The 18600-nt window shown below is 40.2% G+C and overlaps 1 protein-coding gene across 4 annotated transcripts in view; it reads left to right on the plus strand.

The window, feature by feature from the left end:
• PLEKHG1 (pleckstrin homology and RhoGEF domain containing G1) overlaps nt 1-12525 on the plus strand; it is a 224161-nt gene extending 211636 nt beyond the window's left edge. For all 4 annotated transcript variants that reach the window (XM_038526322.1, XM_038526319.1, XM_038526320.1 and 1 more), the window contains 2 exons: nt 1814-3461; nt 8985-12525. In XM_038526322.1, coding sequence (XP_038382250.1) covers nt 1814-3461; nt 8985-10048 — 2712 coding nt within the window. In that variant the 3' untranslated portion in view covers nt 10049-12525. The remainder of the gene's footprint in view (nt 1-1813; nt 3462-8984) is intronic.
• The last annotated feature ends 6075 nt before the right edge of the window (nt 12526-18600 follow it).

Consider the following 18600-nt stretch of genomic DNA (forward strand, 5'->3'; position numbering starts at 1 on the left):
GGGAGGAGGAAATGTTCATCATGGTTCTACTGAAATTGAGATATCTAAACCACATACGTTATGTCAAATCCACATACTGATTATTTCTCCATCTAAGAGCTATTTCAGTTCTCCTAATGATTTACTTTATGTAAAATATCAGTTTCCAAAGTCCTGCTATCTTCCTTTCAAGTAATTACCTTAAAAAATATCTTTTGATATTAAAAATTCAGGTTTTCTAATTTTCTAAAGTGTCTGGGAATCTTTCTGGGATGGAAGATTTTAAGGAGGTATTACTTCTGGCTGTTCACAAAATCCTTTTGTTACACTTTCAGATTGTTTTGTCATGACTTCACTAGTTAATACTAACTAATTTTATAAAACATAGTTACTGGGTGTCTGTATTTTATAACATGATACCAGTACAATCTGAGTAAGAAATAAGGGAGAGATACTAAAGGGTAAAGAAAAAAAATAGAGCCATAAATAAAATAAAATATTATATATATATATTTAGTGTGTATATATCCATATATGTGCATATTCATACATTCCTAGGCCTCAAATGGTCAACAATTTGATTGTGTGAAAAAAAAAAGCAAAAGATTAAATGAGATTCTTTTTAATTTCAAAGTTTTCATGGAAAAATAGCATTCAGGATGAAATTTTATTCTTGTCTTCCCTACTCTTCCTTCCTGGTATACAGGCAGGCAGGCAGATAGAAAGACATATTGTTAGCAGGTTATTTCAAGGTAATATGTATCCCAATTTCATCGACAAGTGATGAAAAATTCTTGCTAATTTTCATTCTTCTAATTTGACATTTCTAATAGGTTACTATAGTGTTTTGACCAGAAAATATGTCCTTGCTACTAATGAGTTTGAACAGTTCTTAACCCTTTCAACTCTTTGAAGCTAATTCTTATACCTACAGAGGGCGTCAGAGGACTGTCCACTCCCTCTATCTGCACAATTCAGCTCCGTCAAGAAAGGTTACAAGTTATAAACGACTCCATTGGGTTTTTTTTTAATTAGAAATTGTTAATGTCACAATATTTTATTTCCTAACAAGTATCTAAATATTACTTAATTAAATGTATTTTGAAAGAAAGTAAAATGTTTATTAAATTAACAATGGATTAAGTTACATGTCTGCAACAAAGGCTAGAATTAATAAACCAAAAATTTGCCTAGAATCTATAAACCAAGGCAATGCCAGTCAGGTGCATCGTAGGTCTGCAGATTTCAGGGAAAGCTTTAAGGTGTGGAGTCGGATTACTGACAGAGGCTTCTCATATACCAGAAATCACAAAAAAACTCCTGGGAGTCAAGCATCAGATAGAAACCAGATACAATGGCCCTTGATACCTATATATGTTCATTTATATAATGTTATTTACCAAGTGTACATTATTAGAAGTATTTAAGAGTTTTCTGTATTTTGCTGATTCCCTGCATTAGGGTAAGGGGTTTGGAGTCAGACTTAAGTTTGTGCCCTAGCCTTTCTACTGACTGGAGAGATCCTGGATTTCCTTATGTGAAATTGGTACAATCATGTCTAATTCACTGAGTGACTATGAACATTAAGTGTGGAGAATGTCTGCAAATGGCCTAACCTATTTCTAAGTAAATATCAGTTCCTGTCCTTTCAGCCCCTTTTGTAAAAATCTGAAGAGGTGCTTTTCAACTCCATTAATATCAACAACATGTACTGATCATTGGCTTTATGAACATTATAGTCCAGCGAGAGAAGCAATGTGTAAAACCAAGAAAGCGTCATATGTTATGTGTCCATGTCATGGCAGTTCAATCAATATGTTTCTATCCACTTCAGGTTTCCAGAGAGGAAGGGTCTCCCCAGCGGACCTCAACCCGGCCATCTCCCGCCCAGAGGAACAACCAGCCAAGCAGTTCTGCCATTATCAACGTGCTTCGTGGGGGTGGAGCCATCAGAAACATCTGGACAGACCACCAGATCAGACAAGCCTTATTTCCCAGTCGTCGGTCCCCTCAGGAGAACGAGGATGATGAAGATGATTATCAGATGTTCGTGCCGTCCTTCTCCTCCTCAGATCTGAACTCTACCAGACTGTGTGAAGACAGCACTTCCAGTCGCCCTTGCAGTTGGCACATGGGACAGATTGAGCCCACAGAGACCACCAGCTCCAGCCACCGGGTTGTCAGGCGGGCCAGTAGCGCTGGTGAGAGCAATACATGCACTCCTGAAATAAGAATTAGGGACAGTGGTGGCTCTCAGTACAGCCCCCGAAGGGAACTACAGAGTGACCCTAAAACAGAAGGGCAGGATGGAATGACTCCCTTTGGGTCATCTATAGAGTTGACTATTGATGATATAGACCATGTCTATGATAACATAAGTTACGAGGACTTAAAACTAATGGTTGCAAAACGGGAAGAAGCTGAATCCACACCCCTCAAAATAGCCAGGGACTCTGTTCGCCCCAAGAGCACCCCAGAGCTAGCCTTCTCAAAGAAGCAAGCTGGCCACGAGAAGAGCTCTCTGCACACAAAAAGGGATGGAGCTCTAACAGGTTGCCAGGCATCCAACCAAAGCACACACGAACTCCAGATGGTTGAGGAAAACATCTATGATACCATAGGGCTCCCAGATGCACCCTCGCTGGATTTTAACTGCAGCAGCCTGAAGCGTCCCAAGAGGAGCACCTTCTTAGGTCTGGAAGCCGACTTTGCCTGCTGTGACAGTCTGAGGCCCTTCATTTCCCAGGATAGCCTCCAGTTCAGTGAGGATGAAGCTCCTTACCACCAGGGGCCTTCTGATAATGATTATTTGAGTTTGCTCTATAACTCTTTCAGCTGTAACCTATCTATAGGTGATAAATCTATATCTGATAAGTTGTCTGAAGAAGTAGATGAAATCTGGAATGACCTGGAAAATTACATCAAGAAAAACGAAGTCAAAGCTAGAGACCGGCTCCTCGCAGCATTTCCTGTCAGCAAAGATGACGTGCCAGACAGGCTGCACTCCGAGAGCACGCCTGAGCTGGGCAGAGATGCGGCGCATTCTGTGTCTACCCTCTCGCTTCCTGAAGGTCACACCTTCCTCACGCCCCTGAAAGACAAGCCTGGCAGAGCTGGCCGGGCCAACTGCCCTTTTGAAGAGGACCTGATTTCTAAAGAAGCCTCCTTTATGAGTCTTAACCGGCTGTCTTTGGCCAGTGAAACACCTCCCATGGAAAACCCCTATGACTTGGCCAACAGCAGCAGTCTGTCCCAACCAGACTTGGAAATCCCTGACGCCGGGATGGATGTCAGTGATAAGACAAGAAGCAGGGTTTTTATGATGGCCAGGCAGTATAGTCAGAAGATCAAGAAGGCAAATCAACTTTTAAAAGTGAGAAGCCCAGAGTTGGAACAGCCACTGGCCAGCCAGCAGCATAAATCCACGCACAAAGACCTGGCAGCCATCTTGGAAGAAAAGAAGCAAGGGGGTCCTGCCATCGGTACGTTCCTTCACACTGCTTTCCCTCCTTCTTGAAATTAGGATGAGAGGGCAGCTTTCAGGTTCTAAAAGTCCTCGAAATGGTGAGAACGTTGCCACTCAGACATTCGTTCTCTCAAATTGAGACCACAGACCTAACTACAAACACCTACAAGGCCATGACTAATCTTTTCCCACTTTAGCTCACAGAGTCGCACAAGTCGGAGCCAAGATTCGGTTCTCGGAGATTTTGTTGTTTGTATAACGCTGTCTCTACAGACTTGATATTTTAAGAAGTTTTCACTAATCTGAAGTATGAAAAATAGCAATCAGTTGAACTTGTGGCAGGTAGAGCTTTTCCCTGTGTATCACTGTGCCGGGACGTGTCATGGCTCGTGTCAGCTTTGAAGATTTGGAAGCATGTGGAATAGGGTTGCTCCAGAATCCTAACAAAAATGCCCACTCATCCTGACAGATGAATAGGAGGCTTTTCCCACTTTTAAAAAGCTGTCCATCCTATATACCTCAGATGTTTTCTCATGTATTTCTCTTACCAGTTGACTTTTTTAAATAGTTGCCATAGAATAGCTGGTGTCATGCATTTAATACTGTCTCACTTGGTATTCTCAGCTTCCAAAAAGTATAATTCTTTCAATCAAGCTTCCTTTGTGGGGCAGAAAACTGGGATCTCAGGTATGATATCGGTATGATTAGGACTAAAGGAAGGTTTGACTTCTTTCTCTGTTATAAAAAAGTACAGAGACAAAATCTGATACTGAGAACACAGATGCAAATGAGACACATGATTGTCATGGAAAGAAGAAACCCAAGGACCCTGGCTCTCACCTTAGGAGCTTTTCACCTCTGGACCCAGAAAGATTTCTGAGGTTAGGCCCAGGAATCTGCAATTTAAAACAGTGTGTCCTTTTGATCCTATTTTAAGAATCCCAACCCTAGATTTTCTGACAAAGGACCACCTTGGTATCAAATGAGAGGAGACCTGTCTCCAATTAAAAGTAGAACCCAGATGGCTCAATATCAAGGCACATTCAGGTAGTTAGGATGGTGACATGGCTCATCTGGCCAGATTGATGCCACTAGCCCCCTTTCTTTGAGATTGATTTCTTTATCTCTGCAGAAAGCGAGTAAGAAGGAGATATCCAAATCCTAAATGAAGCCACAAGTTACAACAAGAATCTATAGGGAATTTTAAGTTTGGGAGTGTTTAAGAATTGTCCAAAGCTTTAATCTTTTTCTAGAGCTACTCATACAGTTTCATAATAAATAGGGAAGGTAAGCCCTGAAATTGCTACCTAAAGGATTTTACAGACTCTCTTGAATTGTTGTTCTTTTTAAATAAAGTGAAGGTGAAAAGTGATTTTTGTATGAATGTGAGAGACGAGATGCCATGTATTTTTCTCCTTGCAAGAATTTGTTTGAATTAATTTGTGTACCTTTTCCATTGCTAGCGTTGCTAAGCTGGTTGTTGTTACACATGGAAAAAGTGACAGAGTTCCAGCTATGGAAGGGCTGTTTGGGGCATAGATGGCACTGGAAACAGTAGTGCATGCACAATGCAACCACCAACTCAACATGGAAGGAATAGAATAAGGTTTCTGATGATGAAGGATTATACCAGACTGTTGTTTAAAAAGTGGTAATTGCCTGAGCCAGGTTGTTTTGAACATGGACCATTCATTAAGTTGCAAAACTCAAACCTTGATAAAAGCACGTCCTTCAATGTAGAATCATTAGGGCTTACAACCACCTTGAATAGTCTTCTTTTTTTATCCACCTTTTAAGTATTCATAGATGTCCCTTTGGGGTTTTCTTTTGCTTTTTACTTTTGGTTTATTTTCCATTTGTTTTGCCTATTGATGTCTTCTTAGGATCCTATGGGATCTTTTTCTCAGCTCTGCGTCTGGGTCCTTTCTTGACATGGTGGGTTACTACCGACGTTCTCCCCAACAGAGAGGAGGAGATCTCTAAAGTCATCTTCTGAGAGTGGGGTCTCCACCGCTATCTGGCAGGAGCACGTCCCTAGGGCCTGCCATCTCTCGGACCTGAGGAATCTTCCATCTGGGTGGATCGAGACCACTTCCTGTGCCCACTAGGCTTTCAATCAGTTGACATGATGACTCCTTTTCTCTCTCTTGTTTATCTGGGCACAGGACGTCATAATCGAACGGACCGATTCTCCAGACTTCTTCGTATGGGCCTTGCCACTTTGCCAGGAGCTTGCTCTCGGTGTTGTACGGAAGGAGGAACGCCCTATTCACCTGCTGAAACTCTCGAGCACCTTTATTGAACTCTCTGGCGGGGGTCTACAGGCCCCTGGTCAGATTTCTGCCTCTAAATCACCCATCCAGGTCTAGTGACTCCCACTCTTCAGAGCCTGTTGTAGCATGCCGGCATTCCTGTGTAGTCAGGCCTCCCCCCTTGATAGTCTTTGAGGCAAACGAGGCCTTTGGGTTCCTTTTTTGTGATGTTTTACATGGGAGAAAGCCTCATATAGGCTGGAGGAATTTTCCTGTTTGTGTAGAGAAGGCAAAATAACATTTTATGCTTTGGTCTACATCTCAAGCAGCATCAGAAGCTTTGATTGTAATCCTCTGTCTTGAAAACAGTGTATTTCATACTTATCTCAGCAAGGATCACTTCCAGTTTTTATCTGGAATTCTAAGAACACCTCCTCTTAAACTTACAGAGGATAAATAAACCAGACACAGCCCTGAGGTTGTCACATAATGATAACATATATATTGTATACAGGATATCGATGCCAGAACTAAGGATGATGGGGAACTTTGATCTAGCTGACTAATACTAAGGTTTTTAGACCAGAGGTGTCATCTTGGACTGGTTATTTCCTATAAGTCTGGTTAAAGAAATCTGTTTAATGACAGATGTTGTTTTGGAAGCATTCTTTTATTTACATTGCCATTGAACAAATTACAGGCTCTCTTAGAGTGCCAGCTGAGACAGACAAAACACAAATCCCTAAAACTTAGAAAGGTATAGTATATTGGTCTATTCATGTGATACTTTTTATTCCAAATTTATAAATGGTCAACTTTTTATTATCCAAAGATAAACTGTGCCCATTTTGAGTTATCTATAGGAAACATTTTGGTCAAAGACTATTCCTGCCTCTTTTTTTTTTTTTTTTTTTCCTCTACTATGCCCCAGATTTTCTAGGCTGCCCATCCACTCTCTGTGGTATGGTCTTAGGGAAAGCACATCCATTTTTAACCCTAGGCTTAAAATAAAATGCAGTCCAAAAATTGTTTGAATAATTATGTAGTTCTTGAGACCAATTTGTATCTAGAATTATGCTTGGTGCTCTGCAAGGATTGTTCTCCAAGATTAAGTGCTCATGGACTAGCTAAAATGATAAACTAGCCCATGTAAAACAACTAGCAACACAAGATTATGTGTGTGTGTACATGCATGTCCATGCATTTGTGTAGCGTATAGCTAAATAATATGGCCCACACTAAGAATATAAGATTTCAGAGGAGAGAAATGGGTTAGAAAATGATTCATGGAAGGGGTAGGGCTTATAGAGGGTCTTTAGCTATAAATAAGATTTGATTAAGCAAAGGAAGAAGAAGAAGAAGAGTGTGATTAAGGAAGAAAGAGGCATGAAAAACACTGTGGTTATCTTGGTTTCAGGTCATCTGGCCTATCGTGTTCTAAAGTCAAAAGCTAATTGTTCTTACGCAACTTTATGGTTAAACATTGGTACTCAAATAGGTTAACCAGATGTTTTCATTAGTTCTCATTGTATTCTCCAAAATTGTCATCTTTGGGACTTTATGAAGGTTAGGGCCTTCCTGACTTAGCTTTGGGATCATATTCAGGGCCACAGCATAGAGGAGAATGGTTTGGGCAGAATCATTTGACAATCAGGTGCCACTAATTACCAGCGACTGTCTCAAGGTCTAGCTGCCATTGTTTGGGCTATTAACTATAAAGTTAATTAAATATTATAGATTTCAGAATGGCTAACATAGGCACTTTGGTGTTCACAGAAACTTTCAATCTCTTAAGGGGTTGCCAAATTTAATTGGTATTAAAAGTCTTTACCACTTAAGGAATAATAGCTCAAGTTTTTGTTACTAGGAATTCTAAACTAAGATTCTCTGTTATTCCAAGGAATTTGGGCTTAAAAACCTGGAGGATCTGATTATGGGATCTATGAAAACGTAAACAGATGATTTACTCCAATTTGGGAGATTTGGGAGGCAAACAATTTGAGAAGGTTGCAGTTAAAGGCACCCAGAATAACAGCCAATATCTTCTGTTCTAATAAAAGAGTTTAAAGAAATGGCAGAAACTCAACTAAATATTTTGTTTAAATTCAAGGAATAATTTGCTAACAATGGGCTACTAAAAATATTAATAGCTTAAAGAAGAAGGAAATGTAATGTCACTTGCTGGCCATCATATATGGGATAGCTCCTTTTGTAGAGACTGTGTAGATGTGGTGTGGGCAATTTATCGGATGCATGGAATTCTTTGATTCTAGGGCAGTCTCATGGGTACCTGGATTGGGTTGATTGGGGGGGGGGGCGGTGCAGTAGCTCTTGAAATTGACATCTTTGGGCTCTGTCTCTGAAATCATTCCTGCCCCAAGAGAGTATTCTATCCATAGCACGGTTCGGTTCTGTTAACATCTTTAGAAATGTCTGTATTAAGAAGTGGAGCAGAGAGGAGAATGGCCTCATAGCTGAATGTGAAGTGGCAATAGCTTTCATGGAGTAAAAGCCAAATCCTGTTCTGGACAAATACTAGAGGGTATTACATTATCAATTATATGCACAGATGACTCATTCTCAATATCTTAGGAGCATAGACTTTAGTGAATGGCTTCTTGGTGATGGGAAAGAAGATGCGGGTCAGTCAATACACATGGTTTTGAAATCCTGGAAAGGAGGCCCTCCTGTAGACACTGGTTTCCCAGACAGTGGCAGGAGACTGCTGCCCAGAAACAAGAAATACAGGAACAGCCACCAGGAGAGGACTCTTCTGGGAGTCCTTGTCTGAGAGCAGTCAAGGCTAATGAAAACCCAAAGGTAGCCACTGCATGGTAGATTGTATCATCTTCCTTTTAATGACTACTTGAGTTATTTTTCATTGACCACGGTTTAAGTGCTGACCTTCTTGTTTTTACAATGCCTGTTTTGTTTTTGTTTTGTTTTTTAGCATTGACACTATTTCATGCTTGTAAAGAACACTAGAAACTTTCATTACAAATAGCAAACATTTGCAAACCTAAAATAAAATAATCCAGAGTTAGATCAATTTAAATGAACCTTTAGGTGACATTCTTTTTACATTTTTATTTTTTATTAAACTATGGATTATTTTATTAGTTCGTGTTGCTTAGTATTCAATGATTAATGACTCATCTTCAAACTTAAAGGTCCTGTGTATTTAAATTTTTCAAAATGTTTGTTAAAGTGTTAGATTTTTATTTCTTTAATATTTGCATGTAGAAATCATCCCACGTATGTTTATTGTTTCCATATTTGCCTTCCAGGTGCCAGGATCGCTGAGTATTCCCAGCTGTATGACCAGATTGTGTTCAGAGAGACTCCTTGTAAGACTCAGAAGGATGGCTGGGCCAGCCCTCAAGAGCCCTCCAACCTCAGATCTACATCATCTTCCCAGGCCCAACTTAGCAGTGAGGATTGGCTTTTGCATTCAACCTATAGTAATGGAGAGTTAGTGGATTTCTGTCCCCGGCCAGAGCAAGACTTGAAGTCAAAACATCCTACTTTAGAGATCAGTACAAAAAGCATTCCAAGACAGCTGTCCACAGCTTGCTCTGTGCCTTCTCTTCAAACCTCTGACCCTCTGCTGTGCTCCTTGCAGAGACACAGTGTGATAGTCAGCCAGCCCAACAAAGATAACTCGTATCAGGGCCACCTCTACAATTCGTTGGGTCGGAAAAGCATCAGTGCGAAATCTCAGCCTTATAGCAGGTCTCAGTCCTCTTCTTCAATCTTGATAAACAAGTCGGTGGACTCCATCAGCTACCCTGGTGAAATGGGAAAGAAACAGCCACTGTCTATCCACAAAAGTTCGAGGTGTGAGAGTCACCAGGATTTGCTGCCAGCTATGGCTGACCCGTGTCAGCAGGGCCCTGAAAAACACTCAGATCTCACGCTCCGAGACTCACAGAAGGTTCTGGTAGTCAATAGAAATGTACCCTTAAATGCCCAAATAGCCACACAGAACTATTTTTCCAATTTCAAAGAGACTGAAGGAGACGAAGACGACTATGTGGAAATAAGATCTGAAGAAGACGAGTCAGAAGTAGAGCCATCCCATGGTCGGAGGAAGAAATCTGACCCAAGGATTGCAGAAGCTGACTTTTCGGAGGACCCCTGCACCAACAGCACCCCTTACTCTTTGAATAGTCCATGCACTCCAAAAAAGCCGATAAGTGACAAGCTTGGGATTTCACCCTACCTGGCATCGTACAGCGATTCGGACAAACTGAACGACTATCTCTGGAGGGGCCCGTCTCCCAACCAGCAAAATATTGTCCAGTCGCTGAGGGAAAAATTTCAGTGTCTCAGTTCAAGCAGCTTTGCCTGAGGTTCTTGGCAGAAGCCACCGAGTTACCGTCGCATTATGCTCCTACATGACAGATACTGACAGGTGTTTTCTATGTACCAGATTAAAACAATTTTGTAACAACCAGAAGTGTAAACCCTGCTTTCTTTTACAGCACAACTTTTTGAAACGGCTGACACTCCAGCCGGGACCGTACTGTAGAGCCAGTGTCAGCATCTAACAGTGTGTTCCTGATGCTGACTGTCTTCATGCTTCATGTAAGTCAATCTTACTTGAATATTTTTAGCCTTTGTTTTTTGTTTTGTTTTGTTTTGTTTTGTTTTTTAACATCATGGCCATGATATCTGCTCCCGTATCCTGACAATAGTGCCCAGAGTCTAAGAAATGCAAGAGTCCTCTCCTATCATCCAGAAGCCACGAGTGGTTTTATTCTAGGACCCAAAGGCAGCAAGGAGACTTTTCCACATGTTTTAAAAAGGAAGAGAAACTAAAACTATTTCAAGGATCATGCTTATTATGCCTGGCATTTTGGTTACATTGGAAACAAGACCCTAGGGTAGCTTAAGCTAGAGATCCCGAATGGAAGTATACATGCTCGTCTCACTCTGCATCACTTACCCCTACGTCTGTTCACTCTATGGCAGAAATTGGGTAGCTATTGGACATTAGAAGGGAGCAAGACCAATATTTTCTGTAAGCATATATCCTTGCCTGTATTCCTGGATACTTTCTGGAGAATATGCTGCTTATCGTGTTGATTTTTGATTGCTGGAGTAACATAATTCCCTCAGGTGCTCAAAGGAAACTTCCCAACAAGAAAATGCAAATTGACTAACCTGTTAGAAAGGATGGGGAACAACTTGATGATCTCCTCATATTGCAGTTGAAGGCAGGGGTGGAAATAGGAACCCTTCGGGCTATTTTTTGTGCATATCTCTGATCAACACACAGTAAAACATGAGCCAACATAAAACACTTTCAGGCCAGCCTTTCCAGAGCAGTTTTTCATGTGTACTTTCCTGAGATTTGTACCTCAGCCAAATGACCTGATCCCAACCTTGAGGATTTCACTGGCTGCAATGAAATTTATTTTCCGAAGTCCGCATAACATGGGGGCCTTTTCTAATTGTTTTGAGGCACATAAAAGACAAGAATCTTTGCTTACTAAGCTCTGACTAATACCGTCTTTGATGTAATTGTGGTCTTCAACTAATGGTCCATTGTGATAATCATGTACTAATCTAAGGCTTTATGGAAGGAAACAGAAAAACGAAAACAAGATCTTGTGCGTAAAAAGCAAAATAAAAGAAGTGAAAGAGAAAGGTGAAGGCGGATCTGTTGCTATTTTATAAAAATGTTCTATTTTCTGGAAGACTCCAGTCGATGCAACAAGAATGTTTTCTCAAACACAAATGTTGTATTCTCCTTTCAAGCATTTTTACATTCTGGAACCCCTTCCCCGATGGGCTCAATTTTCATTTATGTATGTGTAGCAAAGGGGACCTGGGCTTTCATTTGAAGGCAAGCAGTGATACCGATTTCAATTGGTGACATCCAACCGTAATTCTCTTCCTCTTTGTAAGTCCTGTTCCTCTCTTAACCATGAAACATCAGATGTAACCATCCTTATTTTACAAACAGGTACCTGTGGCATTCATTTTTCCTTTTAAGTAACAAAAAATAACCCAACTTTCTTGCTTCTCTATACTATTCTTTCTTCTTGTAGCTTATAAAACCAAGTCCATGTTGAATGGCATGGTTCTAGAAACATTCCTGCTTTCACTGCCTTTCTTTAAACTTGACACAAGTCTTTAATAGTGAGAGTATCAGAAAAGACAAGCCCTGTAGGAAAGTATATTCTTAGACTTGCTAGAGGTATCCCTAAGTGGTTTTTCAAACAGTTACTGATTCTTCTTGTCCTAAGAAAGCAATTTCCTATTTTTGCTTTTTTAGTTTGTGTGACCCCCAATTCTATATTGTCCATATTACTGTGGTGTCTTGCTCTTGGAAATTGATTCTTCACACCAGTGTCTCATTGCATGACTTTGATGTTGCCTATAGGAATACACCCTGCCGCACGAAGGGGGATGTCTTGCTTTATAAAATGTCTATGTGATTGTCTTTAGGTTCTAGGACAAATCTTTATAGATCACTTCTGTCAGCCAGGATGCAGATTTTGAGAGCTGTGTGTATATGTATAATCATGTTTGTATTTTTCCTCAATGTTACCAGTTAAATGCTTTTGTTTAAGATAGTTTCTTTTGGAGGTGGGTTAAGATTGTATATAATTGGGGGAAAAGTTATATGTACTTAAAAGTATGTCAAGTTCTTATTAGGTCTCTGTACTGAAGGTTCAATTTTTTTTTAAAGTTCACTTTTCACCTACTCTTTGTGCAAAAAAAAAATGCATCTAGGAAAAGATAGTTTAAATATTGTATATAAGATAATGAAAGTTAGTAATGCTCATTATTTAATAAAGTTTGTAAAGTGAAAGTAAATTATAGTGTGAATTGGTATGTTTATTCTAGGTAGGTCAAGGTTTTTCCAAACAAATTTAGTTCTAATATTTTGTCTTGTCTTGCAAGCCATGCAGACAGTGGCTCAGGGTTAATGACAATATACCACATTTCAGTGACAGAACATTTTCTGTATGTTTGGATCACTTTTAAAATAATGGTAAATGTTTTCTTGATCGGTGGCTAAATTAGATCAATCACTAGATTATATATATATATATATACTTTTGGTAGTAACAGAAGACATCTTTTAAACTATTTCATTATTGAATTAAAACAAAGCTTTGGGGGCACAAATTAATGTGGGATTTTTTTTTTGAGTATAACACTGTTCCAAATTTTTTTGACAAAAATTGTATATAGAACAGAAGCATGTTACTGCAAATTGGTAATTACAGACCATTTCTTAAGCAATTCTACTTCCAAATACAAGTATAATAACCTACCTCAACATAACGAAAATGTTACCTAACTTCTTTTTTTTTTTTTTTCCTAACTTCTTTATACAGAGGAAAATAACTTTTAAATTTTTCTTGAGAGTGTTAAAGTAGAGAATTTCTAAACTTCACATTGAGGATCCATCTGACTTATTTTTCTGTCTTGAGGTTGAAAGTAGATGGGGTTTTCTGTAAGTCATGAAAGGTCAATTTAGAGAAGTAAACAATGTCCTGTGTAAATTCCATACATAAATCCTTAGGGAAAAGCAGAAAAATCTTAAAAATCAGGCTTGTAATGAACTATAAACACAGCTGTTAAATATGAATATTAACATTTTTGTTTTCTTTTGTTAAAAAGAATGTTTTTTAATCTCTAGTTTGAAGTGCAAATGTTAATAAGAGCTTTCCCATCCTTGTGCTCTGTTGGTTCAGCATCAGACACTTGATTTCGGCTCAGGTCATGATACTTGGGGTCATGAGATGGAGCCCATCCGGCTCTGCCCCTCCTCCTCAAATAATAAATAAATCTTAAAACAAAACACTCTCCCATCCTCTCTACATTACATAACTTCCACTATCAAGGCAGTGGTAATTGTGCTCAATTGTATCAGCCAGAAAGGGATTGCACTAAAAAGAAACTGCTTCAAACTTTTTGTTAATTTACATATGTCTTTAACTTAAACCTTGTTCTGTGGGTAAGACCTGGAGCTTTCTTAGGCATGCTTTTTCAATGATTTTGGTTTTTAAAAAAACGTGGAAACATTATCATTTCCTCACATTTAGCTTCTCACATTTTTCTTTCCTTATGAGTGATCTAGACCATGAAACATCAAGATAATGTGGAATTATGCTGCATTAAAAAGGTTAATAAATGCAAAATATTGTTGCATATGATCATAAATTAATAAATTTCAGAATATGGGTAGTGCATTTGAAAAAACCTTTTTTTTTTTTTAACATTTGTTTGAGAGAATGAGGGTGAGGCAGATGGGAGGCAGAGGGAGACTGAGAGAATCCTCAAGCCAACTCCCCTCTGAGCATGGAGCCCAATGAGGGGCTTGATACAAGGACCCTGAGTTCATGACCTGAGCCTAAATCAAGAGTTGGCTGCTCAACATCAAGGAAATACAAATCACATCCACAATGAGATACCACCTCACACCAGTGAGAATGGCAAAAATCAACAAGACAGAAAACAACAGATGTTGGAGAGGATGTGGAGAAAGGGGAACCCTCTTGCACTGTTGGTGGGAATGTGAACTGGTACAGCCACTCGGAAAACTGTGGCGGTTCCTCAAAGAGTTAAAAATAGAACTGCCCTACGACCCAGCAATTGCACTGCTGGGGATTACCCCAAAGATACAGATATAGTGAAAGACTGAGACACCTGCACCCCAATGTTTTTTTTCACCCCAATGTTTATAGCAGCAATGTCCCCAATAGCCAAACTGTGGAAGGAGTCTCGGTGTCCGTCGAAAGATGAATGGATAGAGAAGATGTGCTCTATATATACAATGGAATATTACTCAGCCATCAGAAAGGACATACACCCACCATTTGCTTCAACATGGATGGAACTGGAGGGTATTATGCTGAGTGAAGTAAGTCAATCAGAAGACAATTATGGTTTCATAACAAAAAACTAAATGCTCTAAGAAAAAAAAGTTGGAAAAAAAAAAAAAGTTGGCTGCTCAAACTACTGAGCCACCTGGGTGCCCCTGAAAACAACTCTTTTATAGGAGACCATAAATTTCTTTTTGGAAGAATATTCTAAAATTTAGCATGTGATTCATTTGACCCCTTGAGATGGAAGTATTTTTACTAGCTCTGCAGCATGCCTGACTATTTATTTATAGTGTTCCATATTTAATGATTGAATAGTCAAAAACTTGTTTGAACACAAAACATGAGAAAAACATTCAAATCAGAGACATGAAGGAGGGAAGAACAACAGGGACTACATTCCAATAGTAAAATTCACAGCAGCCACCCTCAGAAATCCAACATCTTGAGGTGCTTGGGTGGCTCAGTTGGTTAAGTGTCTGCCTTGGCTCAGATCAATGATCTCAGGGTCCTGGAACCGAGTCTGCTTTGGGCTCCCTGCTCAGCGAGGGAGTCTGCTTCTCCCTCTCCCTCTGCTCCTCCCATTCACGCTTGCTCTTGCTCTCTCTCAAAAAAATAAATCTTAAAGAAAAATCCAACATCCTTACTTGGAGTTTCTGTTGGGTGGGTCAGAGAAAAGCTGCTAGAATTCCAGGGATATTTACTCTGAGAGATTTCCAGATTTCTTTCAGACTAAGAATCTACATGGTAATGTAGAGTCAGGTGGTCAGGCCCCTCTCTGAAATTCCATTTAGCCAAAACACCTTTCCCAATAACTGGTTTTGAGGATGTTAGGACAACATAGAACAACCAAAAGTGCAGCTGTAAGGTTGAAGTCCGGTGAGGTAGAGGGGAGGGCCCAAAAGCTGTGATGTTCTGATGCCAGAGATAAACATGCCCAATTTACAATGGTGGTGCATGCCCATGAGCAAAATCCACTTTATGAAAAACAATAAAGCTTGATTTTCCTGACAATGGCTTAGACAGGATGCATCACACAATAGGGGGAAAAAAAGCTGCAAGCAGTTCTACTTCATTAGTTCTAAAACTGTGTTTATTCAGCTGAATGTAAAAGAACAGGGCTTGGAACGTGAGCAAATTATCTGCTCTGTGGGGCAAATACAAGCTCCCAAATGTCCTATTGTTTGAATGGCAAAGTATGGCTCTCCATGTGGTCCTCATATAATCATTCACGACCAGACCTTGCCCCAGAAGCTGAACCTGGCTTGCACATTTTTAAACAGTTTTAACATAAAAATCCCAATTCCCAGTTTCATTAAAAGAAAAAAAAAAAAGTCTGGCCTGTTTAGCCTGGACTCTGTGAGGCAACTCTGCGAGATCTGAGGGATTCTAAGGGCAAAAATCATGCTAAAACGTGGTGATTTGCTTTAACCTTTGGGGAGGCTGTTCCTTTGCTCTCCATTATAGACTTCATCAGATTTATTTATTTATTTTTTAATATTTATTTATTTATGATAGTCACACACAGAGAGAGAGAAAGAGAGAGAGGCAGAGACACAGGCAGAGGGAGAAGCAGGCTCCATGCACCGGGAGCCCAACATGGGATTCGATCCCGGGTCTCCAGGATCGTGCCCTGGGCCAAAGGCAGGCACCAAACCGCTGCGCCACCCAGGGATCCCGACTTCATCAGATTTAAAGCAACCATGGAGCACTTGCATGCAGATGTTTTGGACAGAAAGTAAAGGCTCTTAAAACACGTCCTAGAAAAGTCTGCTGTACCTATTGCTTCTTTTGGGGGAAATTTTACATGTGGTTCACTTCACTAGTGTATGTCACCTGCCTGGCCTCCATAAGTCTCAAGTTTGTGAGATTAAATGTTCTCCATCCCATTCTTGTCTGATTTTATGAACTCACCTAAGGCTTAAACTTTGGTTCACACTGTTTCCTAAAACACCAACTCTAGCTTAGACTTCCCTCCTGAGTGCAAAGAGATTTTTTCCCCATGGGACATCACCTGAATTGTCACTTTCCCCAATCTAATATTCCTTTATTCCTCTGAACTCCTTCTCTGGTTTGTACCTTTGTTCTTGACCTGCTACAACAGCTTACAACCTGGCTGTTTTGCCACCATCTTTATCACATCCGGACTCATTCACCTCTATTCCCCTGGTCTTAGCCAGCATAAAATTTCTACACAAAAAACAGAATCAAATCCTCTACCAAGCCCTCCAAAACCTGTCTCTGTCTTTATAGGCACTACTCCCTTTGCCTGCATCGTCCTTCCCTGAAATCCAGGCAGGAGAAAGCCTGCATGGTCAACAACTCAGCTCAGAAATTACTGTGAAAAAAAAATATTACTATCCAGAACTGTGTAGGGGCTGGAATGTTACTCAACTTGCAAGCTAAAAGTTAGGCTGCATCAGACTCGTGGATTGCTGGCAGAAGATATGAGACTCGTCTGTCAAAGATAAAGGACATTATTTCTCCCAGCACAGCAGGCATGAGCTTCATTCACATTTGCATTGGTTCCCCTTGTTCCTCCAAACCCATGTGTGCAGAGTAGCCCAGGTGCATACTGGACACAGCTGGGGAATCCTGAATTTAGGAATCCGCAGTCATAAACGGCTAGTAGCAAATCTTTCTCATCTTTGCACCTGAAGGGAGCCATTATCTTTACTCTCTAGACAATAAACATATCTCCCCTCTGCCCCGGAGGGAGATACTATATCTTCCAAGGCTGTTTGCTATACAAATGTCCTTGCAGTTACAGCCTAGGATAAGACTAAGATAATGCAAGAAGAAATGCAAAATAAAAGCGATAGAGTTAAAAAAAAAAAAAAGCGATAGAGTTGTCTCAGAAACATGATGCAGTTCTGTGACATATAAATTTTTTTAGTGATCCAATATCCTTAAGGATACAGAAGGATGGTCACTCTAACCCAATGAGAATATAAGTTGGTATGAACTTTTCATAAATGAACCTTGGATCAATAATACCAAAAATTCATCTTTGACTCAGAAATTATACATCTAGGAATTTATTCAAAGAAAAGCATCAGCTGCAGTTAAAGATAAGGGGATCAAGTATCTCCAAGCCTTGCCTCACCTGCAGAGCTGGTTGATAATGATGTGGATTTTGCAGGTCAGCGTTGGTGTGGGCCACTCCTCAGGAGCTTTCGATGAGCTGCATTAGATTCAGAGCTTCTCTAAGTCCAAGCAAACCATTCAAGATTCAGGTGGTCCCTCCTGTGAGACCAAAGTCTCCTCATCCATACAAGGATGGATGGAAGTGCATTCTGTCCTGATCCTTGAAAAGTCCAAGTGTCCTCACTACACTTTTAACCTTCCTGGTATTTATGGGTTTGTCTCTTTGGCATTTGGACTACCCAAATCCCCGTGCTCCATTTCACTGATATCCTGGCTCACGTCCCAGGACGTATGCCCCTCTCACCATCTTTCCTTGATCACACTACTGTCTTGCTTTTTCCTCAACCACCTCTCCCTTGCTGCTATTCTTCCCCTATCTTTTCCTTGTGTCCTTCCATTCCATTGCTTAAACTCTTCTACATCCTCATCTTTTAAATTAAATAGTCCCTTTAATTCATTCATTTTTTTTTTTTACAATTTTATATATTTATTAATGAAAGACACACAGAGAGAGGCAGAGACACTTGTAGAGGGGGAAGCAGTCTCCCAGAGGGAAGCCAGATGTGGGACTTGATCCCAGAGCTCTAGGATCTCACTCTGAGCTGAAAGCAGATGCTCAACCACTGAGCCATCCAGGTGCCCTAATTCATTTCTTTTTTCAAACTAACATTTACCTCTTCCTTCAGGATGCTGTTCCTCCAAAGGCTGCCTTACAGAGAGGCTGTTCCTTTTCCAACAGTCCAACATCTCTGATTGGAGAGGTGGAGTCAGCACTCTCTCATTCCAGACTGTGGCTCACACGGTTCCTTCTACTCAGAACATTTGTTTCCAGCACCATCCTTTTCTTAGCTCCACTCTTAAGTCATCTTTAAGTATTGCCTTTGGGCATCATCTCCTTCAGGAAGCTTTT

The sequence above is a fragment of the Canis lupus genome, chromosome 1 (assembly GCF_011100685.1).
Source record: "Canis lupus familiaris isolate Mischka breed German Shepherd chromosome 1, alternate assembly UU_Cfam_GSD_1.0, whole genome shotgun sequence".
NCBI lineage: Eukaryota > Metazoa > Chordata > Mammalia > Carnivora > Canidae > Canis > Canis lupus.